This window comes from Acanthaster planci, linkage group LG05 (genome assembly GCF_054643075.1).
Source record: "Acanthaster planci isolate LZ-2023a linkage group LG05, COTS_SCS, whole genome shotgun sequence".
Lineage (NCBI taxonomy): Eukaryota > Metazoa > Echinodermata > Asteroidea > Valvatida > Acanthasteridae > Acanthaster > Acanthaster planci.
In genome coordinates this window covers 12,336,731-12,364,662 of record NC_141781.1, presented here as the reverse complement: position 1 = coordinate 12,364,662, position 27,932 = coordinate 12,336,731, and the positions used below count along the sequence as shown (strand labels likewise).

At 41.5% G+C, this 27,932-nt stretch overlaps 1 protein-coding gene across 2 annotated transcripts; it reads right to left on the bottom strand.

Moving 5' to 3' along the window:
* Positions 1-227: 227 nt before the first annotated feature.
* On the bottom strand, positions 228-17,393 carry LOC110982532 (neuronal acetylcholine receptor subunit alpha-10-like). Of its 2 annotated transcripts, XM_022241013.2 has the most exons (7): positions 16,718-17,393; positions 15,265-15,294; positions 12,128-12,267; positions 8,471-8,515; positions 5,987-6,096; positions 3,927-4,462; positions 228-3,555 (listed from the first exon to the last, which is right to left on the bottom strand). In XM_022241013.2, exons 1-7 carry the CDS (start codon positions 16,776-16,778, stop codon positions 3,017-3,019), a joined length of 1,461 nt encoding a protein of 486 aa, XP_022096705.1. In that variant the 5' UTR covers positions 16,779-17,393; the 3' UTR covers positions 228-3,016. The 2 variants fall into 2 exon arrangements, with proteins under 2 accessions (XP_022096705.1, XP_022096712.1); XM_022241020.2 differs by lacking the exon at positions 15,265-15,294 and having other exon boundaries at positions 229-3,555; positions 16,718-17,378.
* Between the last annotated feature and the right edge of the window lie 10,539 nt (positions 17,394-27,932).

The window sequence follows — 27,932 nt, the reverse complement described above, 5'->3', positions numbered from 1 at the left end:
AAATTAACCAAAGCTGCCGACACGTGTAGATGGCACCGCGAATCTACTACACTCTTGCATGAGCGCATACCTTTGCTGCTTGAAGTGTGAGCAAAGGGTCTCCTTGCGACCTCCTTGTAAACATTTACAAGGCTGAGGACAGAACAGGCGTAGCGTTAGCATTTAATTCGATAAAAAGGTGAAAGTATTACGCCATGCATGGGGTACAGCACGATCAAAATAAAATTCATGACAGAGGTATGCTTTTGGCAGGCCATTTATACGGTTGTCAAATAATTTCATTCTCTGTGACACCTCAGTAATATTAAAATGTGTACCGGTATGAATTTTTGTGTTTAAAAATGTGTTCAAGAAGCAAATTTGATGGGATTTAGATCATGTCCGGCCTATCTGATATCAACACAACGTTGGACTGTCCCGGCTGTAAAAGCATTATGTTCTTATTATTATATTATTAATTCTCAATTGTCGGAATTTATAAGAATAGAAGTTTAAAAAATAAATATAAAATTAATTATGCTTTAAAATAGTTTAAATCCCTCTCCAATAAGGACTGTCAAAACCACTCTAGGTCTATATTAAAATACATGTCGTGTTTAGCCCAGTTACATATCAAGCACGGAATTTATGCTGCATTTGTATTCTTAAAGATTCTCTGTTTTTATTAAATGTGTGTTTGTGGATGGAATCCTGGAAAGGCACCATTATTTGGGCTTGACCATTTTTTTCAGTCTTCGCCTTGCCATCGGTAAGGGTTTTCACGGGCTTCTGGGTCCTGCATCCAACCCAATATTCATGAACAAAACAGCGACAGTCATTTTACGCACAAGGTCTGCATTTTGCCTGCTATACCATCAAAGGTTGTCAAAGTTGACTTGTCTTTTGTTATTCCTCTTGTTGATTTGGCAAGTATCAGGAAATCGATAAGCTATCAGTACATCTCTGTACAGATGTTATTACAAAAAGGGAAAAAGATAAAACTCACAGACGTTGAAAAACAAATACACTTTCGAACTGATGACAGAAGTGTTTGTTATTCTCATATACGGCGGTAAAAATTAAAGATATATGCCAGAAACATTTTTTCGGTATAATTTTTTTCTATTTTCCTTTAACATAACAAACGCGAACAGCGATCAAAAGCATTATATGCAAATTGTCTACCATGCCGATTTTAATTGACATAACGACTGAAACAACTCAATAAATCACACAATGATGTTTTTAATTATAAACCAATTAATAAATGACCGGCAAATATTTGTTTAAAACCTAGAAGTACTTTCAATACAAATACTTGGAGAACAGTGCCGGGAAAAGATCAAAATGAGCGAGCACTGTAACAATATTAGTCCGTAGGCTTGGAATGAGTCAAACCCATAAGAAACCCGATGCTTAGAGATGCAAATACAAAAATTTGAATGGGACTTCAAAATTTTCTTCCTGCCCCTAATTTTGTTTCTTTTAACTTTTTTGCGTTAAGGCATGCCAAAGAATACAAAATACCACTGTCAGTTGGTCCAAGGGTGCAGCGAAACCCCCTCCCAGCCCTTAGACTACACGTATGCTATTTTAAATGGCTGCAAAGTTTTTACTGCTAAAGTATATTAATATATAAAGATATATGTTCAATCGCATTACATTTCTGTTTTTTCTTCCTTCTTTTTGATTTTTTCTTTTACAAAATATTCTTTTCGAGTACTACATTGCTCTTATTGAACATCAGACTAAATATGAAACGCGACGCATGATTGCCTTTCTAAATGTATTGCCAATACATACAAAACGCACCCAAAGCTGGAATAAGTTGTAGCTTTTTTCATAAATTGCAAATTTAACATACCTTACCCTGTTACGTTATTTATGTATTTTAACTGAAACATGGAGACATCGTCTGTTGCTGTTATTTTTCCATTTAAATTGAAACAGAGATAAAACAGTTTTGTCTTTTTTAGTATTACCTAGGAAGCATTCGGAAAACATAAAAGCATCTCACAGACTGTGACGTATATGCACTTATTACAATCGGCCAGCCGATTCGACACCAATCTGTTAGTCGCTAATTGTTTTGATGTTTTGCACTCACATTCTCAACAGCTTAGATGATGACAAGATGCTTCCAGTCTAAAAAGAAAAACTGTTACAAAAATCCATTCGGCAATGTCTGTGAAACTAATGCAATGTACCTGCAGCGTTTGAAATGCGACATAGAGCGCGTCTAGTACGAGTCTTTAAAAGTAGAGGCGACTGCGCGGCCCATCAATTTACGCATAATTTTTCTTTCCTTCTGAAAACAGCCTGAGGCTTTTGTCAGCAGCGGCTGAGACTTTTCGTTTGAGATCGTTACCTATTGCTCGTAACGGTCATACGGTAGAAGGTTGTTGGTCCTTCTTGTGAGGATTTCACTGCGAATCATTTTAATCGTGTGTTACTCCATCATGCCCATTGGCAAGGGTGGATCCATGGGGCCCACGGGGGTCAGGGCTCCCAAAAGGAGCAATTACACAAATAATTTAAGAGGGGTATATTTTGGTTAATTTTTTCCCCTTAGTTGCTCCGTCATCCCTTAGAAAGGCCATAAAAAGTAATTTTTAAAACTCAAAATTATGTGCCCCCTCCCTAGCTAAAACCAAATTCCCCCCTCAAAAATTGGTTGTGGATCTTGCCCACTGAAGCCAAGAACGTTGTATATTTGAAGATTCCGTTGTTCTTGCACGTCTTAATTGTTCGTTGACATGATCCATGTCCTTAAAAGGTTTAAATGCAGAGCCTGTAGTATTTTGGATGTTACGGCCCTCTCGAACGTTTTAAAACTAGAATTAATATCTTGATATTATCATTATTCGTGATTTACTATCTATAGTCTGTAGAGACATGAATGTACTGGTTTAAGTTCCGTTCTATGAAAGCGCCAATTTTGAAAAGAACAAGCCAATATGGCGTGGAGTCAGTCCTAAAGAAGGTTACACCAAGAGGTTTTCCATTAATGCCACATTTTCTTGACTGAGAACGCGTCCTATCCAAATGACGGGACTTGTAGGAAGATGGATAAGGTGGCAATAACTGTGGTGAGTCCAAACATCCACATGAACAACCTGTCGATAATGTAAGCTATTCTTATCCATTCGCACCGCATCTCCTTGTCCATGTCTTCCTCCTCGTATCTCTCCACGATCTTCCCCAGGTTGATAGCGATCAGGTCAAGAGTCTGCTGAAGCCGATTCCGCCGGCCCATGCCCAGGACGTCCCTCTTGCTGGTCATCATGTTGTTCATCTCCAGCTGGTTACAGTCCATGTTCACAGGCTTGTACACGGTGTTGTTGACCTCTCGCATCGCCGGCGCGTTCTCAAAGCTGATGCGGGGCACCGTCTGGGCGCCGTGAAGGCTTCGGCAGCTCCGGAGGCACAGCACCTGGGCCAAGTAGTCTACAGTGAGCTTCCTCAGCCAGGCCGGTGGCCGGCTGGCGTACACCCCTTTGTGGTGGATGTGAAGCACGACGACCGTCATGAGTGTGGAGACAGACACCAGAATCATTGTGGTCAGATAGTACTGGGCTAGGAGAGAAATGAGACGACCTTGTCATTATATTTACAATTTGTCAGAACACAGATAGAGAAGAGCAAACATGTTTTTTTAAAGAAAGCTCAGGATGTCAACCTTCTCGCAGTTCATTCGTGGTGATTCTAAAGCCGGGTAAGCAAGGACTCCAACTTTGGTGATACATCCCTTACACTGTAACTTGTGATACAAAGGCCACGCCCACATTTCCGTTACCAAAACGTCAGAAGTTTTCGCGAGATGACCTAAAGTTTCACGGCACTAATAGACCTATTTGCAGACAGTATCATGCATTTGTCACACTTAACTCAAAGTACTTATTACTGATACTATTTCTTTTAACTTAAAAAGCAATTGGTATTCTAACCTATTAAGGGAATAACATCCGACGTTGGAGGCATGGTCTCTGCTACTAGCAACAAGAACACTGTAAGGGATAGCAGGATGGTGATACACAGTGTCACCTTCTCCCCGGCATCAGCTGGCAGATAGAAGCTCAACATGGTCAGAGCCGACACCAGCATGCACGGCACCAACATGTTGAAGACGTAGAACAGCGACCGGCGCTGGACAATGATGGTGAAGTGCAGCAGGCTGTACGGGTACTTGCAGCAGTTGTACTTGATGAGCTTGCGCTCCAGCGGCATGCCCTTGAGTACCCACTCGCCGTTGTGGATGAAGCTTGCAATGTCCCCGGCGTCGGTGCGGTTCACCAAGTCCAGGTGGTTGGTAGTGAAGGCCCAGGAGCCCAGCTCCAGCTTGCAGCGCTGCTCGTCGAAGGGGAAAAACCTGATTTTGATCTTGCAGGAGGACTTGAAGATAGCGGGAGCGTACCAAGATACTTGCCCGTTATCTTCGATCTCGGCATTAGTTTTCATGATGCCTTCAAACTTGTCATCAGCTCTGTAAGAACGTGAAGAACGTTTCAAGACAAGAAATTTAAACATATAGGAGTCCGTTTGCAAGCCATGAGAATTATAATAAGAAGAAAACCTTGGACTACAAAGTTAGATGGAAAACTGTGAATGCAATACAACGGTTAAATATTCTTGCACTAGCCACACAAGTTCTTAACAACACCTTGTAAGAGCATGAACATGACTTATTAATGACTCATAAACTTTAATTAACTTTACTAATTAAATATTAGGGATCAAGTTGGGGTAGGGTTCAGACAAAGAGTTTCAAAAACTCTGCGTAAGACGGCTGAATGATCCATTTCGTTTGATAACTTTTTCTTACGCTACAAACCGGTGGAAGTGCCAGCACATTATATCAATGAAGTTCCATACATGCGACTTCATTAAGGTACGGCTAAAGTTTAGATTATAACATGAGCATTATAACCACAGAGTCTTTTGGGGGAAGATGTTAAACTGTCCTAACGCCACAGTATTTGTCTGGTTTTCAAAAAACATTTTTGCCGATTTTCCTATCGCAACAGGCTGGATAAGACCAATATATAATTTTCTACTGTCTACTCGTCATGATCTAAAATGCACTGTTTAATGTGCTTTTCCCCCAAACAGACTAAAAAAGGCGGCTTCAAAATGGCTTTGCCGCAAAGAACAAAGGTCCAACCATATTTTGAGTTTTTACAGAAACACGATGTGAAAGGAACCTTTACAGCACAAATTCTGCACAAAAGGACGCTATTGAAATTGAAATCTGATTCAAAACAATCACATGATCCCTACAGGGGAATTTCACACATCTGTCACTGACGTCTCTCTCTCGACATCGCGATGGATCCGTAATACCCGGGTACCGATTACGAACGCGCCTCGAGTGCAGGTGCCACGCTGATCTCGTCCTCTTAAAGGGCCGTGTAATATCGAGCTCACAGGTCGGATTTCCGCCCAGTCGGAGGGGCATTTTCAGGCACTTGCGATCTCGCTGAGTTTTGAAGGCTTAACTGGGAGATCTAGTTACCAGTCCTTTTTTGTGGGGATATTTTTTTTCAGGTTATATAAATAAAAGAGGCTAATCGTGGCAGTGAAATACGACGCGTGAATTTACATCAAACGGTATCAGCTAAATGGCGCAAAGACAACCGTAAACAAACATTGTGAATAGAAAAAAATTACACGAAATACAATATATGTGAAAAAAAATTTAATGTGTAATTGCTGTAACCCAAGTTTACCAGTTAAATATCTTGCCAACATAACTTTGGAAATCTAAATGCACTTAATCAAATCTGGGCTTGAAATATGTCTCCTTTAAGGTGTTAGGCGCGTCGAACCCTATCAAGTGAAACTAAACTCGAACGTCTTTTCAATTACTTCTAACATAAATGCTAGATCCAGGCGGTGTCTGCTCGGAGAGAGTCGAACTGTGGTAATTAATTATAAACCAAGATATTTGAAATAAGACCACACATTTCATATAGAAAGCCACACTGCAGGCCCTGGACTACAGACTCACATATTGTACAAGACAATGTCTGGTTTCCAGATGTCTGTCGAAGGGAGGGTTATCTTCTTGATGCCGTCAAAATCCTCCGAGTTCCAACGTAGACTGGCATCAGTCCAGTGCTGAAAATAAAACGCCGATGTAGTCAAACGCATTATTCATTAGACAAGTACTTGAAAGCACGGAAACTGTTGACGCCCCCAACCAATAGCACATCGGCTCTGCAAACAATAGAGTGTTTGGGATTGCCTCGCTGGGCAAAAATTGGCTAATTGTGTGTGTATTGGACAAAAGTGGACTGTCTAACGAGAACATGGGACTTTATTTTAATAACTGCCTCTTGAGAAATGTGTTTTACAACAGAATTGCCTTCGATGCGCGGGTCTGATTGACAGGACTGAATGCCGGTAGGCCTAACATTTACATGCAGCATGCTTAAATTGCAATCATTCTACAGTCTGCTGACTGAATCATGTCTCCTACCTAATTTCTAGGTTACATTTCAATAAGCCTTTTGCGACTGATTTTTTAATAAAATCTGGTACACTGAATTTTTTTAAAATTCCTTTGAACACAACTATTTCAATTTTCCATACTAAAACCACTTTTACTATGCCTCGAGGAGAGCTTTTGCTTAGTTACGTAAGAGGCGCCTTGCACTTTGTTTTCAATGGTTATGAAGGGCACAACAGAACCAGTCCATTCCCGAGATGGTGGTCGCTATGCAAAATCCTGCCCCGAATCACGAGGTAGTGATTTGAGGAAATTCAAATTGTTATATTTATGTGCCGTGTATCAGATTTTACTCAAATTTAACTCACAAAAGGCTCATTACAACTCACCATCATTCTACCTTCTTACAAGATACAGAAGAAAAGCAGCAACATGCATTTTACATCACAGCCATGCAATTTCTGTGAGGCATTCTTTGTTAAACTACTCACTAAATTTATGCTTTAGATTTTTCCTGACGGACATAAAATGTCATCTAAAGCAACCTCGCTAATTATCATCATCAAAATTGAAGTCAGAATTTTACAATTGCCGCACAATTTCTGTGTCAAAAAGGGCCGGCCGCAGCGTCCATGATTTCACACATGGGTAATTCAAGGCTCATGAAGTGACATCCACGAGAAAAAAATTCTCCTGCTCAGGTCTACAAAACTTTAACATCTCTGAGGTCATTCCCTGACAACGGCCCCGGGCTGTTCCCGTTCAGTCCGTCTACGCTGTCAGCCGACAATCTCTCAGCATTTTCCCCGAACATAACTTGATCTGCATCTTCCTCTGGCCCCCTCGTTCAAGATTTTCCTGTGCTGACCCAAGCAATGATTTTGAATCTTTACCTCCAGTTTTATGACCTGAATTTGCCATCATTTCGTGATTGATAAGAAGCCCAAGCCACAACAATATTCCATCCGTAACCATAGGCCTACCTGAGCCTGGCGTACGGATTCCTTCCAGTTCGATTTCACATGTATTTTTTTGTGACCGAAACCCTCTAGTCAAAGTGCACATACGAGGGAAGATTTGACGGTTGTGCTTCTTTTAGGATAACCTTCCTCACACTTCTAAAATAATTTCCGAGTAGATGACGGTCTGTATATGGTCATTTATGCACTTCACAAGCTTAATGTTTTCATAGAATAGCTCTAGCCCAACGAAATGCGCATCGAACAAGTCCACAGGGAGTTCTTTGCAGGTCGATCCCCCTTTTTTACCCATAACCAAGAGAAGAAAATGTAAAAAAAAATGCTCTGTATTTTTTTGCTTACTTTTTGCTGGTAAAGCTAACGAAGTTCATTTCAAGACAGACATTTGGACGACTGTTTCATAAAAACATGTTGAAAATGTCATTGTCCCAGAAAAGTAAATCGCTTTTCTTGAAAGCGTTTCAATTCCAGTATCCTTGTAAGGGAATCCTAAAGCCTGACTGTAAAAGGCTAAATTGAATGACAAAGCTGTATGGAGCTTTACAATATTGCTTCTCAACAATTCAAAACGCATAAAGCTGCTAAGGGGGCAGCGCAACGGTAAAAACTGACTGATAGAGGCTCGATCGAAATGCCGCAGGTTTTTAATTAACTACCGTCAATTTCTTCTGACCACGTTTCCACTTCTGTTCTCAGTCTAGATTGATTCTGTCAACTATGATGGTTGTTCAAATTGATCACAATATTCACACATAGGAGGCCTTCTCAAGAGGAGAATATGCCGCCCGTTTTCGCACTCTTTCTTCATTCGTGGACTGCTGGCCGAGTCATCAAATAAAACCGATGTGCGAGCGGGTACTTCAGATGGAAGGGCCCCCGAGACTTTGGGAATATTATTTTCGAAATGGTTCTAAGACTATGACATTTAAAATAGCACACACAATTCTGAATCATCAGGAAACCTTCCTGTAAGTCTAATTACTAGAATAAACAATCTCTGGTAATTCACATATCAATGACCTTATTAATGCACCACATTATTTGAGAAAGACACAATATTTACCTGTCTCAGCCACACGTTTGTAGTAAGTATCTGGTTCCGCTCGTCCTGTAGAAAGTAGGGCAAGGCAATTAAAAGCCATTAGAACTGTTTCCTATAGGATCTAATCCAGCAGAGGTTGGCTCCGGACTCTCCGTCTCGGCGGGAAGGGTTTGGGGAGGGGCTGAATTCATTTCTTGTCTTTTACATTTCATACTTCACATACGCCACACCGCAGTGAACTCCGGGAACCAACGATTCCCTTCGTGCCATTCTTTTTCAGAGAACAACATTTTCCGCTTACAGAAAACACAACTATGGGCCTGTCACAATCAATTTGATTTTTTTCCTCAGATCTTCTTTCAACCTTGCCCTCCACAGAGTGAGACCTTTCTGGTATACACGTAAAACTGTATCTTCCAAATGGCCTGTCCCGAGTGTTGAATCAGTTTATGTAATGTATTCATGTTGTAAATATTTTTTTCTCTATTTTAGAAACCGAATGCGCCACACGGCGCAAAAGGAACTACAAGTACTATCTTTCTTAGTGGAGAGGATTATATTACGGATGAAAAAACAAACTAGATAATCTTTTTAGGAAGAAAAATGCCGTTTATTATTTTTGCAGTATCTTTCCTTTGAGAGGAGCAAGATACTCCATGAAACATGCTACATAAATGGATGTTGAACCCTTCTTCATGTGCGTTTCGGGCGTTTCAGGGTAAAGCAGCACCTGCTGACTTTACACAGGATTTGAAGGAGATTTGTGTAAACATTTTGTCAAAAGTAACACAATGAACGATTTCAGTTTTACTCAAACATTTCCCTCGCAAATGCTCCCAAAATTCTCTGAGTGCCAAAACACGTCCTTATTGATGTTATCTCATCCTCATCCCGCTGACAGCAATAAAGAATTGGAAGTTCATTCATACGAGAAAAAGAGGTGCCTTGGGTGTGAGGCTATCATTTGCATGCGTTGCACAAAATGCTACTTAACGAACGTCAACGCGGCAGTTTCTGTCGTTGTCGATGCTGATGATGCACAGAATGTTGAGAATATTCCTGGTTATTGCCCTTCTTACAACTCCCGAGCGACCAGATCGCACAAAATCACAAACGAGAGAGCAACAGAAACGGGCGATATAATAAAGACGCAGACAGGCCATCTTGTGGAAATGTCAAGTGAGGCATTCGGGGCAAGTTTTCAGCGAGGAGTGATTAACAACAGCGGATTGATAGATAGGACTGCAAAGATAGGTGATTCTTGGCCTGCAAAACGGGCTAACGGGAGCGGGACGGGATAATGCAGGCAACGGGGCCTGAGTGGCCTTCATCTTCCGCTTAGTATGCACTCTTCGACTGGTAAATCCATCACTTCCTAATCCACACTGCTAAGAACAGCAGTCGCAATCTTGTAAAGTGCCAGTTCTTCTTGTCTTCATCGTTACCCTTTCCTTTCTCTGTCTCTCTCCCCCTCTCTTCGCGGTCCCCGATATGCTTTCTTTAATCATGGAGCGCACTGCTGGAGGCGGTAATTCGAGGTTTATTTGCCGTGGAAAGGATGGCGTGGGGTGACGTCAAATGTTTCAGATACATTGCCTTGCTGGAGTTTGATTCGATCAGGGTTTTTCCCCGTCGCCTCGTGCCGCGCAGACAGGTTACTGATCGGTGTGTTGGCGGCTCGTGTTGGGCTTCGTATTGGCGAGCAGTGAATAGCCTACAACCCAACGGAAAATATGCGCATTTTCAGTTGCCGTCAGGGGTGTTGTTGTGTTTAGCTTATACCTCGCCTCTCGCGATGTTGCAACACTTTCAGACAGAAAAATTCCGCAGACGAAGTGTTGACTTTATTCATCAGAAGGTAAATTTACCGCACAAATCCGCCAGCGAAGATGCCATGGGCTATTCACAAAGCCCACGGTTTCAGATTGGCTGTAGTGCCTTGCGTTTTCAATCAAGCATTGCACGATAAGAATTTCACTAAAATGCTTTTATAAGAAGGAAGAAAAACGGGAAACGAAAAGATTCTAATAAGCTGCATTGGGGAAATATTTTAAATAGGAGTTAAAACTATGTAATTAAAATGATAAAGGTGCGGAGAAACACCAATGAAGGATCAGATTGAAGGGGGGGGGACGTGATGACAGGATATGGGAAAATATAAAGGAAGAATACCCACAGGTCTCACTGCATGTCCGCTCCGCCCGCGGTGGGTATTACCCTTTAGGAGAAATGAATCGGCGGTAATTTGCCTCCAACAAATATGTCGGTTCACGGGGAAATTGCTGCATTTTGATCCCAAGTACAATAATTGCAGCGTCTGTAGTATGGCTTCAGACATCGCTTTATATTGGCGGTGAATTCTTGCGTTGGTTTTCTTTTCATCCGTCTGGGCCTACCTCGGTCTTCCTCAGGGGAATTGCACTGTAGGTCGCTTACCTCAGAATTATAAGGGCCCTTATTAAGCAGGAGAGGATAAGAGTCGCTTTCTCTGCGTAGCTGGCATAAATAAAACCTCTGAGACTAGTTCCATACAGCAACAGAATATGTAGTTCTTTCTGGCATTATTATTCCAAACTAATTACCAAAGTTTACGAACAAAAGTACTCTCAGTGTTCTGAATAGCACGGCCTAGTTATTACTTAAATTGGCATAGCAATGGCAGAGGATAATTTTATTGCATGACCAATCGAGTTCTGTTTGAAAGTAACTGAGTATTTCGCCTTTCCACAACCACCTGCACAATGGGACGCGTGGGTTATTCTTGCAAGGAAGTAAGTCAACTCTAGGGAAAGGAAAAGGTCTAATGTGTCCCCTTCAGGGATGTAGGTATGGGTATTCCTCCTACACTGTTCCAGCCCGAGACTTCCAACACTGCTTCCGGCTGAGATGGTGAAGTGCACCACATGTCTAAGGGATTACATCAAGCTCAGTGCCAAAGCAGATAATTCCGACTGACCAGCCTACGAGTGCACTTATTAGGCCCATTTCACTGACTCAGCATAGTGCCATTTCTTCTCATTTAGTAATCCTCTTTGGCCGGCTACTCATTTCCTCGGGGGATTTGATTGGAGACGGTGCGGCCACATAGAGTCGAACTAAAATTTAGAGGGCCTCTCAGATGGTCAGAGTTAAGCAAGCTTTTGCCACTTTAATTCTAAGAAACAATTGGATAAAACGGTAAATGAAAGAGTTAACCGAATACGGCATGCCAAGCAAACTCTTACATTTACACACAAAGCAGAAATACGCTCGCTATGCAAAGCTACCCTTGGTCCACAATACAAAGTAGCGCCAAAGTAGAAGAATCAAAAGCATGATTACTATTGTAATCGGCAAAGGTACGCCCGTAAGTCTGAATATAACGCCGAGGAAAGGTATGAAAACATACCTAGCCAGACTCTGATTGCTGAGCACGTACTTTACCTGAGCAGTGACTTTGCAAATCCCCTAGTTTCCAAACCTGTTAATTATCGCCCTGTCTCCTGTCTTATGCACTATTAGTTGAAATAGTCCTGTAGGGATATAAGCAATTCATAGGGTCTGCGTGAACAGTCCCATAGGGACTCTTCCATATTTGTTACTGCCTGGAATCCATTACCACGGTCTCTACAAATGGGCTCCAAAAAGCTTCCTCCATATTGGGCTGTTAAGACATTTATTCTAAAATGAAGTGTTTACCATATCGATGATTTGTTGAAGGGCGACACCATATCTTACAACGATAGGATCTGTGGGTGATTCAGCGGGCCGCACCACTTTGGAATAGTTCTGCATCAGAGTGGTCACCAGACGATATGTTCCTGTTGCACATAACACACCTAAAAAGGCGACATTGTGAAAGGAGTAAAGGGTAACGGATACAGTGATACAGAGCGTTAGATACGAAGCATTTTTATCTGGACTTAGCTCACGAGAAAGGGCCCACTCTACAATGTGATTCTCTCCTGACGCAGGCTGGGACATATGGACTTATCGAAAACCAAATTGGAAGGTCGAAAGATTAATTATTAATTATGTTAAGGTAGGCCGTTTTCGCGTAAATTGATAATCTCCACGTTGCTCAAGCCATATCCTCATGTTCTTTTTCTCATTCTCTATAATTTGAATGCAGAATAGCAAAGGAATCGGGATGACACTAGTGATGAGGTCAATCCAGAAGGGCATGGCTGACAGTCCTGATTATGCCCATCTCCTTTGGAATCATTTCGCGATTGCGCAGGTTGAGTAGAAATACCCCGCCAATACGATCGGTGATGGTGCGATTTCCCTGCACAGTGAGTCACCCATGACACCAATGTGGAATTGACAGCAATATGAGGTTGTCCCTCTGCTGTATAGGTTTTCCCGACCACTTTCGGAAAATGCGCGATCTATTTTGTAAAATAGAATTTCAATTTAGCGTAGATTTTGAAAACAACTTAAAACCTGGTTTCATTTTCGCAGTGACAAGCATTGAACTTCATTTTACATCCTTCAAATAAATGAATGTGCATTACGTTTCATTAATGAGGTTACAAATACATGATTGGGATTTCTGATTGACGTATTCCTTGCTAATTACAACAAATGTGCGTTCCTATTTGCTAACAATCTGTCTGTTACCGTGCCCCTAGGAAGTGGGTTTTCATTTCCATTTGCTGTAATTTAAAATCGCAAAATATACGTTCAATTTCATTAGAGTATACAAGGTTACACAAATCATGGCACCACTTTGATAATAGATGTCATGTTACTCATTTATAGTGTGTTTGTTAAACTTAACAAAAATTTAGGTTTCGTGATTGAAACGCAGCACAAGAAGGAGGGTTCCCTCAGCGCCGGTGTTTATAGGTTCCCTACAATAGCCGTTAGTTTCCAATTAGAGCATGGATGTTTTATATTCAAATATTTAACCAATGAACTAAACACTTCCAAGAATGTAACTTCTATTGGCACACAAACGCATTCTAATTCTTGACCAGGCATACGTTAAATTACACTGCACATTCGAGTTTTCCGAAACAGATTGGGTTCAGATAAAGACAAACGCAGCATTGCTGAGGTGCATTCAATATCGCGCAAAAATAATTTTTTATATACTTAACCAGTGCAATATCAGGAAAATGAACGCTGACTCCATACGACTGAATGCACCCTCCTTGAGATAGAATTTTCATTTGTTAGATAGAAACAGGGATTTGAAAGTTCGTTCTATACCGCTCAAAAACGAATGCTGCTATTTATAATTCATTTACAAATTTTCCGAAATTGGCTGGGGAAAACCTACATTAAAGCTGACAAATAACAAGACTCATAAGACTAGACTTATTGAAATCGACCGGCGTAAGGAGACGCCGCAGCTGACACGTCGTGATAATAAATGATCGTGGCTGCTCTTTCATTCAGTTATGCAACATAAATCATGCCATTATGCGATTTGTTTGAGACAAACCTGCCAGGTTTAGATGAAATTTATATCCAGTGATACATTTTGAGAATCTCCATATTTTTACGTTAATGGAAATAGCAAGCCATTTTCATTAGATGAACCGGCCCTCGAGCCACGGTTGTGTGGGTGAAACGTGTTCTTCATACCAACGCTAAATTGCTTCGAAACTCACAAGCTTGACAAACCCTCCTTTTGTCAGTAATCTGAGGCAATATTAATAAGGAAACCATCAAGACCGTCAGACGTTCCAAAGAGACATTTGCGAAGAGTAACGGCAATAGCAATTTTCTTCCAATTATAATGTCCTAAATTCACTTTTTCTTCGCGCTGAAATAAAATTGTGGAATTTTTTCCCATAGATTTCAGAACCCCCATTTTGGCCTTACCGTGCTTTGCAGCAAAGACAGATGGCAAAGAAACGATGTCGCATGTGACCCATTTATAATTAAATTCACTTTAACTACTCACAGTGCTGAATTCTGGACAGTTTTTAAGGTTCCAATGGGAACAAGTTCAAGGCCTATAGCCTGTATAACTTGATACAGGATCCAGTGGTGCAAAAATAAAACACGGGACAAGTGAACACTGTGCATATCTGGAAACACATAACGTGCAGACACTCTTGTACACATGCAGTACATATCAGTACATAATACAGATGTCAGACGTCATGCATAAATTACTGGGCTTTCTGTTGGAGAATCATAACTGTATAGTGCATTTAGTATGGTTTAATGCAAAGGAGAAAATGCTTTTTTTGGAGTACTGTTCCATTGTTTCCTTCATTTCTTTGAATGATCGCAAACTGAGTTTTAGCAGTTATATTTGTAATAATGAAAACCTTCATTGACAGTGACTTATTCAATATTTAGATCAATATCTAAAGTCGGGACAACCTGAGAACCCCCCCAATAACACAATTTAAAAGATGTACACACCATAACAATACGAAAGGGGGAAAACACAATTACAAAAAGGAAGATAGAGCGGTTTAAGGTTAGTATGAAACATTCCACATGCTGTTATGCGTTTGCACTGTGTTGACATGCACATACCTTCTTCAAAGATTGAGAAAAATGTCACTAATTTAAAAAAAAATGTTTTGAAGAGTCTTAAGACATTGTCTGATCGACGTAATTCAACCTTACAGCAAAACGTAACTACCAACTAAACAAGAGAGAACACTGTCACGAGCCCAATACTGGCTTCACATGATTTCGAATTTCATAGTTTATTTGTCAGAGTGAGAGGGGTGAATGGGTGATATCTAATGTCTAAATGAATTGTTTTTCAACAAGCTTGGAGTGCGCAGATTGATATGGAAATGAAGACAGATTTTGGAGAACAGAAAAGAGAGAGAGGACTAGAAGCGTTTTGAGGAACTTACAGCCATAGGAAGTCGTCGTGGTGTAGTTAGCTTATGAATGACGGGGGATATAAGAGTATATATACATGTTAGAATTTGAAGTTAGTAGTAGAATGGTGTTGATATGGAAAAGCAAACAAAATACAGTGCTTTTAATGTAATAAGGTGCGAAGAAAAGAAGAGTTGTCATCTCAAATGCATGGATATTATCACGTGAAGAGGAGTTAGATATCACATTAACATGACACAGGCACGGCCAGATTTATTTCATTCTAACTTTGAAAACATTGAAATCCACGGTAGCTGATCTCTGCTAAGAACGCTTTGCTTTCCATTATGTCGTTAAAGTGCTCTAATTTCAGGCGTTATAATGCCCTATTATGCGGGTAATCACGACCTATAAAAGCACAGCTGTTATAACGCATAAACGGACGGGCGTTATAACGCCCTAGCTGTACGGCGTTATAACGCCTTTAACGTACGTCATCATAACCCCCCTCTTAAGGCATCATAACGCCCTGAGTTTACGGCCTTAAAACACAGTTACAAAGCCTACAAACGCTGTGAACTTAGGGGTTTATAACGCTGTATTAGGGAGTTATTACACCGTAAGCTTAGGACATTAAAGTGCCGTAAATATAATAGGCATAATGAAGAAACTGTCCAAACTGAAGAAACTTGGCAAAAATCAGCTGCCGTTGAGATCAAATAGCCAATCAAAGTTACTTCGCTGATCTGATGCAGCAACACAGTGTTTCTAATCTTGAATTTCAATCATGTTAAAATGTTACAAAGGCGGTGTGTCACAAAACGTAAAGCATTCCTTTTGGAAATGGAACATTCTCAATTTATCTCGTTTGATTCTGGTACAATCATGTTGCATGTATCAAGTAAATGCAAGCAAGAATCAAAGAGTGTGTTAAAAGATCAAAAGGAAAAAAAATAAGTGAATATGGCAAATCAAAGTTTAGTGAGATGAAAGGTGATAATAACTTAAGGTGATAAATGGACAAGTGCAAAAAGTGCGATATAAATGGCACTGTACGATGTGGGTAAACACAAAACACTTCCAAGCACGACATTTAATCATACACACAAACACTAAATGAGTAGAGATATACCCAAAATACAATAGATGTATCGTTGGATCTAATATAATGCAAATAACTCAGTGAACTGCAGAATTAAAAAAGCCAATGACTTGTGTCATGGGAAAATGTTCTAGAACGCATGTTGCAACACTTCACTCAAATTAGAAGGACATGATGGAGGAATTCACTCTTCAGCTCGGTCAGTCAGTACCATAGTTTTCTCAGAACAGTGAATCTCAAGAGTGGTCGGAGATTTAGCGACAGTCTGAGATGTCATTGTGTATTCACTTTTACAGAGACTAACAAAAAAGAAAAAAAATATATAAACGTTAGTGTACCGCATAATTACTTCGGGAAAGAAACACCGTTATTCATCATCTTACCTTGAATGACGTTGAAAAACAGGAGGAAAGCAAGAACACAGTGAGTGGTAAACCTGTCCATGGTTATAGTGTAATAGTGACCCCTTTTTCCCGAGTTGGCAAGAACGCGGGTTACGGCGTGGCAGTACAAACTCACATTCCAGTGGTGAAAATTACCGTGCCCGAATCGACGAGGCTATAAAGACAGATAATAAGGACTTGCGTTGAGGATTGGGCGCCGAATAGGTGGGCATGTGACGCGCGTGCGTGATGACTCGCTTCCAGCCAGCGCAGGCGAAGAAGATGGACGTGACAGATCTCGAGTCTGCCGCGTTAAGATTGATGAGGGCAAGGAGTTTCACCCATCCACTTGTGCCCGTTTAAAACCTCGGCCGTCCATCGACAGTTTGGAGTATAGATACCAACCGAGAGGCAGCCTATCACTACACCTAGCACTCTCCCCTTTGTACGATTCGCTCAGCTGTCTCACACTAAGGCATGAAGGCTCTCAGATGGAGTTGAATCGATGCTGAAATTATCCGTAATTCAATCAATAGATTGCCACCTATTTTTATTTTTGCCCCTTACCCTACAGCGCTGGCTTGCAGGGAGGGACGCGTTTGCTGGAAATTAAGATTTCCCGACAGATGTGGCAAGATGGCTCCATAACGATTGCGTTAAGTGATCGAATCAATGCACGCTGGAAATTTTGTTTTCAGGCAAATGAGATTACTGTCCAACACAGATAAATTGAACGCATGAAAGTAATGGCAGGACGATTAAAAAAAACATTGCCAACTTGCTTGGAAGTGGTGCTTTTTTCACTACGGTGACTTGCAGAAAGTGTGCTAAAAATTACTGTCTGAAATCTCAACGTCAGAGCCAACCGCTGTCCGAATGACACACAAAAAGGAGAATTATCTCCTTGTTTTCCAGACCCAGGCGACTTGTCCTTTTTAAAATCCACCCAAAGACCAGAGATTTGACCTTGATGAGACTCTGTCTGACACGATGGCTGGAAAACACACAAGATCAAATAACATTCTATTCAAGTCAGGAGAACTTCAACTTCTACTCTTCCCCCACTTCAGTCTTAAGAGCTCCCAGTCGGTCCGCATGTACAGCATGCATAAAAAGGTCCAATTGTGTTACATGCGAAGTAGAACCGAAATATCCACGAGGGCGAGGTTGCAACAGCAGCTTCAATATACTGAGTGACTCCGTTGCAACCAGGATGGGAAAAATGCCCAGGTGATCTTGGGAAATCAAGGTGTGTTTTAATTGATTGTGACCCTTGAATGCGCTTCGGCAACACGCGTCTTGCTCATCAGGAGATGAGAACAATATTCTATTTGTTTTTTCTTTTTTTCTCTCTCTCTTTTTTTTACTGGAACCTGGTGCATGAATCGATTGGTAATGCGACTATGAGGCTCACAGTGCTGTTACGTGTTGAGGAATTTCAGTCTTTGGACTGTTTTTTCCTCACTCCAAAAATAAAAATTGGGTTTTGTAGAGTAAAGTGGGAAAAAACGAAGCAGGACAAGACACAGGAATTGGGAAGATGCTGATACGAAAAAAATCTATTCAAAGCTCAATTTGAGAATGAAAATCCGATTGGAAGGATCCCGTAGCAGCAATCGGAAAGTGGGCAGTATTAATGTTCCACCAAAACACGTTAAACACTATAATCTTCATTTGTTCAGCTCCCTAATCTACCTTCACAGAACGCAAAACTGAGGCTTAAAGGCCAACTCTAACGGTTTTAAATAGTTTGAAAATAAACTATTATTTTGTTTAGTGTGTAATAAATTATATATATTGGTTACCGTTACCAAATCATGTCTGTATTGCATCTGTATTTTTTGTAGATTTGCCGAAACTTTTGAACCGTGTCTTCAAGTTTTATGAAAACTTTCCACAATCTGACCGCTGGCTGCGCTGCTCAGAAACAAAATTTGTATTATGTAAAACCGGAGAAAACATTGAATCTAGTATCCACTGCACGACTGGTTCCGCTACAAACGTACATGTACATGAATGAGCTACATGTGTGTGTACTGCTGCTTTCTTCATGATTTACAATAATGTTGAAATCGTCCGTCATTGGTGGATGTATAAAATAATTCTGCTAAAGAATTAAGATTGAAATTCTTCGAGTTTCCGAAAAGAATGAGAACTTCCTTCAAATTGGTGCTGTTGTCCACGGCTTTGTACGTCGCCCCTAAGGAGACAGACACAACGGGATTTTTAAAGATTTAATTCCCTCAAATTATTATTTTATTCCCTCGAAATCATTTTCGTTCCCTAGAAATATGATTTCGTTCTCTCGAAATATTATGCAATTCTCTTGAAATCCTTTTGTTCCCTCAAAATAATATTTCGTTCTCTAGAAATATTTTTTCGTTCCCTCGAAATATCATTTCGTTCCCTTGAAATCTTTCATTCCCTCGAAATCATTTCATTCCCTCGAAATAAGATATTCCGTTCCCTCGAAATACTATTACGTTCCCTCAAATTAATATGTCATTCAATCGAAATATGCTATTTCGTTCCCTCAAAATGTTGATTTTGTTCCTTCAATGAATTAATTTCATTCCCTTGAAATATTTTGTGTAGTTGGCGCCGTTGTCTTACACTCGTATGACAGGAAAATGCTGTCCGATTGAAGTTTTCACAACTTACCTTGGAGTTACTTCAATCAGGAAGCATTTGCCTTTCCCTAGCAGGTACGTAGACGTTACTCAGCACGATCAACAGTACGCTGTATAGACAAATTCGGCGACCAAAATTAGAACCCATTACTATGGGGCGTTTATTTTGTTTTCCTTGGAAGGTTAGGGTTTATAATAAAAAGGGTGTATCTTAACCGTTGCATTGGCGTTTTTCGTTTGGGAAGGTTCTAAGCAATTATCACAAATGGGGTACACAAACTTGTAAGTATAAGACACAACCAAGCTTCTATTTTAGCCGACTTGCAGGAGAGCTCTGCCATAGCCTACTTAGAACCAACAAGCCGAGGGTTCAAGTAATTTTTTTTCTTGGTGGTGAATTAGTTAGTTGGAGGATTTTTTATAACAGGAAAGTAAAGCCCAACATTTACCTTAGCACGTAAGTTTCTACGTGTCCACTAAATTGATCGAGGTTGTAGTTAACCATGCAAATTATATGATATTTATCCCTAAAAAAAATACATGTTGTTAGTTCTACACAGGCGATGTGCGGCCGTGAAATTCCTTCTCGACCAAGAGGCAGTAGTCAATACGGGCGATTCACAATAGCGCGCCACCAAGAGTTTGCAACATGTTGGCCAATCATAACGCGCGAAATTTGTCGACCCTTTCCAAACGCGCATTGGTCGACAAATTTCGCGCACTATGATTGACCAAATTATTGTGAAACGGCCGTATTGCTGAAGTGCTCGCGCGCGCTCGAGACAGCTGCACGATTGTAAATTATGAAGTTCTGTCCGAGTTATTGAAGCGCTCTCCGTATTAGTCAAAACAAGTGGTCACGAGCAACTCAGTAAAAAATCATGAGGCATGAACGAGTTGCGCGTTATTAGAACAGATGCATTATGGGCGCCATTTCAAAGGCCAGCAGTATGCACCACTGATCTCTTTACAGTGGAACACTGATATAACAAGGTTTTTCGGATTTGACAAATTACCTTGTTATAACAGTTACCTTGTATTATCAATCAGCAATGAAAAACAAAGAAACACAAAGAGTTGGGACCAAAACGTGTCTTTGTTAAAAGCATGATGTTGTATTAACAGTGCTCTTCTTATCAATGTTGCACTGTACACTTTATAGGCAACTCAACGGTAACTGCCTGAGGTCCATGTTGTTAATCTCCACGTGGTGGGCCCTGGTAACTGTTTTTGGAACTCGATAACAGGCAAATAACATCAACCTGAGACAACAGCAGCTTCGATATACGTACTATTTCCTCAGAATGGACACTCAACAATTGCAACCTGAGACCAACCCAGAACACGTGCCCGCTTTAGGGCAGGCATCACCTGACGTCATACGGGAAGGTACCACATTACTGCATCTTAACGTAGAAGATCTCACTAAAGCCAAGATCAACATCCTTGAACATCTCCTTCAGACACTCAAGGTCTCAGCAGTTCTTCTACAGGAGATGCATGTTTCTGATAGCTCTCGTCTAAACATTCCTGGCTTCACTTTAGCTGCTCATACGACGGGCGATATCCATGGGATTGCTACATTTGTTAAAATTCCGCCAGATGGAAGGCCCTGGCCTCCAGTCCTTCAGACTCCCCTCTGGAGTGGTCAGCAACCTATGTTGAAGGTGTGACCATTGTTAACATCTATAAACCCCCTTCATTTCGACTGCAGGATGACTCACTGCTTATCTTTAAGGCACCCTTCATCTATGCTGGGGGTTTCAATTGCCACAGTGTCACATAGGGCTACAGGGCAACAAACTCAGATGGCACCGCACTAGAGGACTGGGCATCCCTAACTGGTCTGCAACTTCTGTATGGCCCCAAGCAGCCTGATAGCTTCCACTCTGGCAGGTGGAATACTAGTAGAAGACCCTGACGCACATCCTCTCCCCACATTGGCTCAGCACAACATTGACCAAGCCTACTTAAAGTTCTGCAACCTCCTCATTAGAGCAGCTAAGAATTCGACCCCACGAAGCTTTTGCCGACGTTACATCCCTACCTGGCATGAGGAATGTGATAACATCTATGATGAGTTCTTACACGCTAACCCTGGGGAGAAGTCATCGTCAAAAGCCTCTGACCTGACCAGCTGCCTCGATAAGAAGTGCCGGGAGCAATGGGAGAAAACAGTTCAGGGAATAGACTTTACACACTCCAGTACGATTGCCTGGAAAACTCTCAACTGTCTCACTGGTAGAAGTTCCAAACGTGTCCTTTGACAGTTAATTCCATTGCTCAGCAACTCGTCTTGAATGGCCACTTCAACAATGGCGACAAGAACAACTTCCGTTCTATGAAACAAGAAACCACCAACCTGTGGCAAGCTCCAGGCGTAGTGGGTGGTTATCAGGCCCCTTCTCGCTCAACGAGATGACTGCAGCAATGGCCCAACTCAAGAGTGGCAAGGCTTTGGGACCTGACAACATTCTCCAAGAATTCTTGCTTCATCTTGGGCCAAGATATTGACAGTGGCTGGTGGAATTCTACTCCTGTTGCCTCACCAATCAATCTATTCCAAAGATGTCAATGTCTGCCAACCTTCAGCTCACTATCAATCTCGATGATACACCTCTCACGTATAATGCAACGCCAACCTACCTCGGAGTGAAGCTGGACCGTCAACTGACATATAAGCAAAACCTGGAGTCCCTGTCAACACTCGATTTAAACCTTTTCCGTCATGTAGCTGGCTCAACGTGGGGTGCTAACTACACATCCAGCACGATTCACAGTGCCACCCAAGACGACCCCCCCCCCGGGCTCGAACCCTCCTCGCAGGGAGTGGGTATCGCTAAAGCGGATTCGGACTGGTGTGGACCGTTTCAACTCAGCCAGGCACCAGTTGGGCTTACGCTCATCAGCTGCCTGTCAGTGTGATGCACCAGAACAGACAGCTCAACACATCCTGACAAAGTGCCCTGAACTTCGACTTCCCAAAGACCCTGACCTCAGTGAACCCAATCCTGCCACCATGAGGTGGTTAGAGACCCTTTCTAACACAACCTAGCTGCTGCCAACTCATACTAAAGAAGACAAAGTAACTGCCTATGTGTTAATTGAAGTGACTGCGCGGCCATCTTAGGATATTCAATACAATGGCCTCCAACTTTAGTCCATTCACTTACTGCATTCATGCACGGAGCTAAAGCCAGTGATGTATTGAATAGTCTAAGATGGCTACGCAGTCGCTTCAGATTGCACAGCAGGTAGAGTTGCCCATCCGGTATATAGAGATCAGTGGTATGCGCGGACGGAATAGCCTGAACACGTGGGGTATACAATATACGAATAAACTGTTTATGAACATCCAAAGCAAGATGGCGCCTACATCTGCTCCAATAACACACAACTCATTGTTCATGCCTTATGATTGGTTATTGAGTTGTGCGAGACCACTTGACTAATACGGAGAACGTTTTAATGACAAAAACGGCCCTTCATAATAAATGGCCCCTCGGAAGGACGTCTCATCGGATTTGTCTCTACAGTGTAGTTTACTTTCGCTCGCGTGCACGGTACCACGTTTTACGTACAAATGACAAAATGCTATCTCACAAATCAACGATAACTATCGTACCTCAGATGGTAAAATTATCGTGCAGGCAAGTGATAAATATTGTGTGCATACATGCATCATCCTCTATGAGCGTGCTGTGGCCTGGTTACCACCCGCTCCTAGGAGCTTAATATCCGCCTTCGAAAAATCTATTCTCAATGTTTGCTTTCATTTTTCATTCTTTGCAACATGCAAATTGAACTGTTTTGGGGGCTGATAGTAACCCTATTGCCTGATGTAAATTATGTATTACGTCAAAGTTGATGATCAATTGTGCCAGTGTTGACCATGAGTCATGGCATAGTATTTCGTCAGGCGTCTACGTTCACATCGCCTCTTAAAGTAAAGTTGGAGGCTGATGATTACAGCAACTCTAAATCACATGTGTTGTGTTCTTTTGTCATCGAAGCCTACAATCCAATGGCAGCTGAAATGTGTTTTCATGAGTAGTTTGGTATTTTCGAGAGTTTTGTTTTGCCAATTTATTGTTGTCTGAAGAAATTTAATGCTAAAATGCACGTGTTGCTATAACTAACAACTTTAACAAATTGGAGCTTGTAATTCTGTTCCAACCGTCGTTTCACTAACCATGCAGTGTTGATATTTAGGCTTACAGTCATAAACAACAAGAAAACGGTGTTCTTCTCAACAGTAAAAGCAATGACCATTTGTTTTTCAAAAAGTTCTAAACTCCAGGCAGTTTTACGCGCATGAGTGCCAGAGAACAACAGATTGTTCTCCTACGGTCATTGTCTGGAGAAGTTTTGCAAACAAGTCGTTTTGCCCATGAAAGCCCCATGAATCACAGATGACAATAGTTTCACTCTCTTTGGGGAATATCGCATCTCCATTCATCTTTGATCCACGGCCAAATTATGAGTTGGCTGTCCAATGACATTAATTTTGAAAATGCCGCAAACAAATTGACAGGTCAAAGTTCAATATTTCTATCATTTTCTGTAGATTCTGTTGTTACAACGTGACAGACTTCTGCCCTTCATTTTAGTCCTGCAGTCACAAAGTCTGTCCAAACACTCGTTTCTCCAATAAGCGTCCACTGTTAAAAAAGTCATACAATATAAATGGAAAATTTTCAGCATAATTATTGTTTCATTAATTTCTTTAAATGAAGTCCACTTACAAAAGAGAAGTGATACCTCTTACAGGAGGTAAAGAACTCATTACACAAATTTTTAAGGGCTTTGATTTTTTGCATTGTCTGTGTATTGCCGTAGTAACTTCTATTTATTTATCCTCCTCAGATATTCGATTGTTGCAAGCTCCAGTAATTGCTTATTGGAGGGAGTGGGCACACCCACCTCCCCCCACACACACACCGGTGTACCAACAACTTAGTAAACACATATTCAGGGTTATGGGGCAGATATAGATGTAGGTTGTCTTGACTTGAAGAGTAATGGAAAATGGTAATTATACCTCGACAAATCCTTCAAAAATGCCAAATAGTGGTAAAAAATATCAGTTAGTGGAGACAAAGCCTCTTAAATATCTGAAATAATTTCTCCACTATTCCACATATATCAATGATCAGTACCAGCACCAGCGTTCTCACATTGTCTTTCCCTGTCCTTTTTACCTCTTTTGTTATTTGGTACGCATAATCGTAATATTTAAGTTTCATTTTATGATTGTCTATTTGACTTTTAATTGAATCTGTTCATCACTTCATAAAATGCATGTAACGAAGCGAGTTTCCTTTCAAAGAACCGATACACGATATTGAATCAAACAGCAAAAATTGCCACTTTTTCTGACTTTAAACCAAGAAAACCAATCAAGAGAAAAGCTATTACAGTTTTTACCTTCGCAAATTAAAACTAATTTGTAGAAAGCACCGGCTTGGATTTCAATGCATTTCGAATCCTGGGGCAATGCTACTCATTAATATACCCTCTTGGGTGAAATGAAGAGCTGCACATCATTCGGTTGTTGGTCTTGCACTCATTTCCGCAGTGCCTAGAAAGAAGAGACGGGGCAGATGCAAAGGGGGTATTCCTGATTTTCCCCTGTCTCCCATGGGCTCCCGTAACACGCACTACATTAACCTGTCAATCGATAATGTACATGGACTATGAGAGGAATCACAGTGCATGACCACGCGCTCGCGTTTGGGGAGTTTTTAATCCCGCCACCGCGGGGACAGCGCGGCGGGAACGGAGCGATCGATCTGGCATGGCAAACAGAAATGATTGCAGTGCTATGCTGCAGGATCGAATACAACCACAAGGCCGGGAGAACACATTCAGATACAGGGGCCCCTGCGTAGGCCTCAGTATGTTCGTGCGCTGGGTTCACGACGCGCTGGTAAACATAACGTCTTGGTCAAGTAAAAAAAAAACTAAAAAAATTAAGAAACAGTCCAACTAAACTAAACGACAACCAAACTGTAAGGCATGTCATTGAGAGCAGCCCTGTTTTGACCTGACTTGGGGAAGTTTTTAATCACATGTAGACAGCGTGGGGTCCAGTGATAACTTCTGGGTGGCAGCAAATGCCCGTGCCCCCCCCCTTGGAAAGTTAACTTTTATTATCGTTTGGTGTCCCTTAGAAACAAATGTGTGCACCCCCAGCTGCCATCCGGACATAACAGCCCTAGTTACGCCACTGGTGGGGTTTGTGGCAATTTTGGATCCTAGGCGCTCTGTGGTGCAATTTCAGGCAGAATTCCGCTTTCTTCTTTTCGCCCCTCTTCTTCTTGTTTTATTTATTTATTTGTCTATTTATTTATTTGTGTGAAAAGGGGGGTTGGGGATCCGCCCTGCTAATTCGCATAAGCTACGTCCCCACAAAAAAGCTCAGTTTCTGTTCATTTGGTCAGAAGTAAATTATTTCAGGTTTGAAAACAAATCATAAACGCTCCTTCGGACTGACAGCATTTGAACCCCTGCAGACAAAGAAAAAACATTGTAGCTGTGCCTTTCACGCTCAATTACCCGGCACGTGTTCCCGCAGTCAACCCGAACACTTCAATTCCGGAGGCCCTCAGAGATCGTCCCGCGTTAATGCAAGGGGTTCCTACGGCCGGAAATTAGCCTCAAGATCCAAAGAAAGAGGGAGGAAAAAATCCAAAGTAGAAATAGTTCGATCGATATTTTTTCAGAGATTGTGGCGCGACGTGCAAGCAATTGCTTTTTCATTGCCGCACCATCGGACCCCTGTTGCCTCATCTTTGACTGTCTTAGTCGTAGAGGGCAGCGACTTAATTTTGGCTTCTGTGTCAGGTGCTACGAACGAGGGATATTTCAATGTACCATCATTCAGGGCTAGATGTAAGCAGGAGGTTGACAGTTTTGATGCTTATTTCCTCAGAAACTGTCCAAATGTAGCTTGTAAGAGACAGTGTTATTGGGTGGTATGGCGGATGCCTATACCCCGACGTCACATTACTGTTACGAATGACAATTTTCTGAACTTAATTAATTAACAGTGCTTTGTAATGCTTATCCATGCGAAAGCAAGACCCCGCCCCCCCATAAAACAGAAACAAAAACAATCGCGGTCTCTATACATCCGAGGAGGTCTTCTTAGTTGTACGCTTTGGAACGTGTGGCCTGGTGGTCGGGGTTTGTAAACTTGGTCTGTATCCGGGTTTGTGTTTGAATCCTGCGCTGGAGCCCAGATTTTGACCTTGGTCAGGTCACTTTGCTCTGACTTGCGTCCACCCGGGAGTGCAAATGGGTACCTGTGAGAGCAGAGAGGGTAACTGCAGTTAATTGCCCTGGTCGTGCTTGAGTTTAGTTGCACCAATGGTTGTGTACTTTAAGGAGTTGATAGGTTCATAGGAATATTTATGGGTCCAAGGTGCAGGACCGTATTTTGAAAAACGCACTGAAAGATGAAGGACCGTCTGTACTGAAATGCACTATACAAATACATCAAACATTATTAGTAACGAGAATTCACAAGGATATGCCAGGAGTAGTTAACCAAACTGTGGCTTTTCATACAAACTTCTTCGTCCTATGGTTTCCGGGATTGAGGGTACCAGTGTTCAGCAAACCAGTTGCAAACAACGCGTGGGCAATGTTTTTGTCTCTGAAGAATGCCAGTGTTCTGAATTTGGCACCCTAGCTACACTGTAAGGATTCCCAATAATACATTATACCCGCATTACTGAGTTTTAGGTTTATACGGTTTCGCTTGACAAGTCGGGTAACTATATGCGAACCAGTAAAGTCAATACGATGATTAACTGTGTCTGCAACAGTCAGCAGTAACCAAAAGAACGCTTTGGCACTGATTGCTTTAATTTTTAATTGACAAAAAGGAGAGCAACAAAGCTTTTCAAACTGAAACAGGTGAACAATCGTGACGGCATCTAATAACAGCAGGTTTAGCGCAACAGAGATATAATTATATGTATGACGATACCTTTTCTGAATCAAATGTTAATGCTTTAAAAAGAAAAACAAATCTGATATAGCTGCAGTAAACGTAAAGGTCAACAAAGGAAATAGTCTTCCTAATCCCTGATGGGCTTGTGACCTCAGGCAGGATGCTTTTCAATAAGGAAAACAGATATCAAAGCGCCTCTTATTCCAAGTCCTTGACACATTATGACGATATTTTTTTTGACAAAAAAAAAAACAAACTCAGGCCATAAACCACCTTGGTAATTTGATTTGTTTTTGAGGCAATTTTTTTTCTGATAGTATCTCAGGGGCAAACTAATCGTTCTCCCACCAGAAGAAGAGGACAAATTCTTGACGCGCCACATTCCGTTTGTGCTTAATGAAGCCAATTAAGACACTGGGAACTAAAATTGATTGAGCACTTTGCAGTCAGATAATTTCGCTAATGCTGGAACATCGATTCCCGCATTTGACTCAGCGGTCGATTGCTAAGGAACAGGATAGTATTCTGGTCCCATTATACAGTGACCAGGCCAAACTGCAATTCACATACCCTGTGCGTAAAATGCCAGCAGACAATTGAATGGTGACGTAACGTTGTCAGGCCA

Excerpts from the sequence above, each read along its gene's own strand:
- LOC110982532 (XM_022241013.2), bottom strand. The coding sequence starts at position 16,778 with ATGGACAGGTTTACCACTCACTGTGTTCTTGCTTTCCTCCTGTTTTTC. Across the intron at positions 15,295-16,717 it reads GTTTTTCAACGTCATTCAAG|CTAACTACACCACGACGACT; the intron begins GTAAGATGATGA and ends GTCATTCATAAG. Across the intron at positions 6,097-8,470 it reads CAAACGTGTGGCTGAGACAG|CACTGGACTGATGCCAGTCT; the intron begins GTAAATATTGTG and ends TTTTATTTTCAG.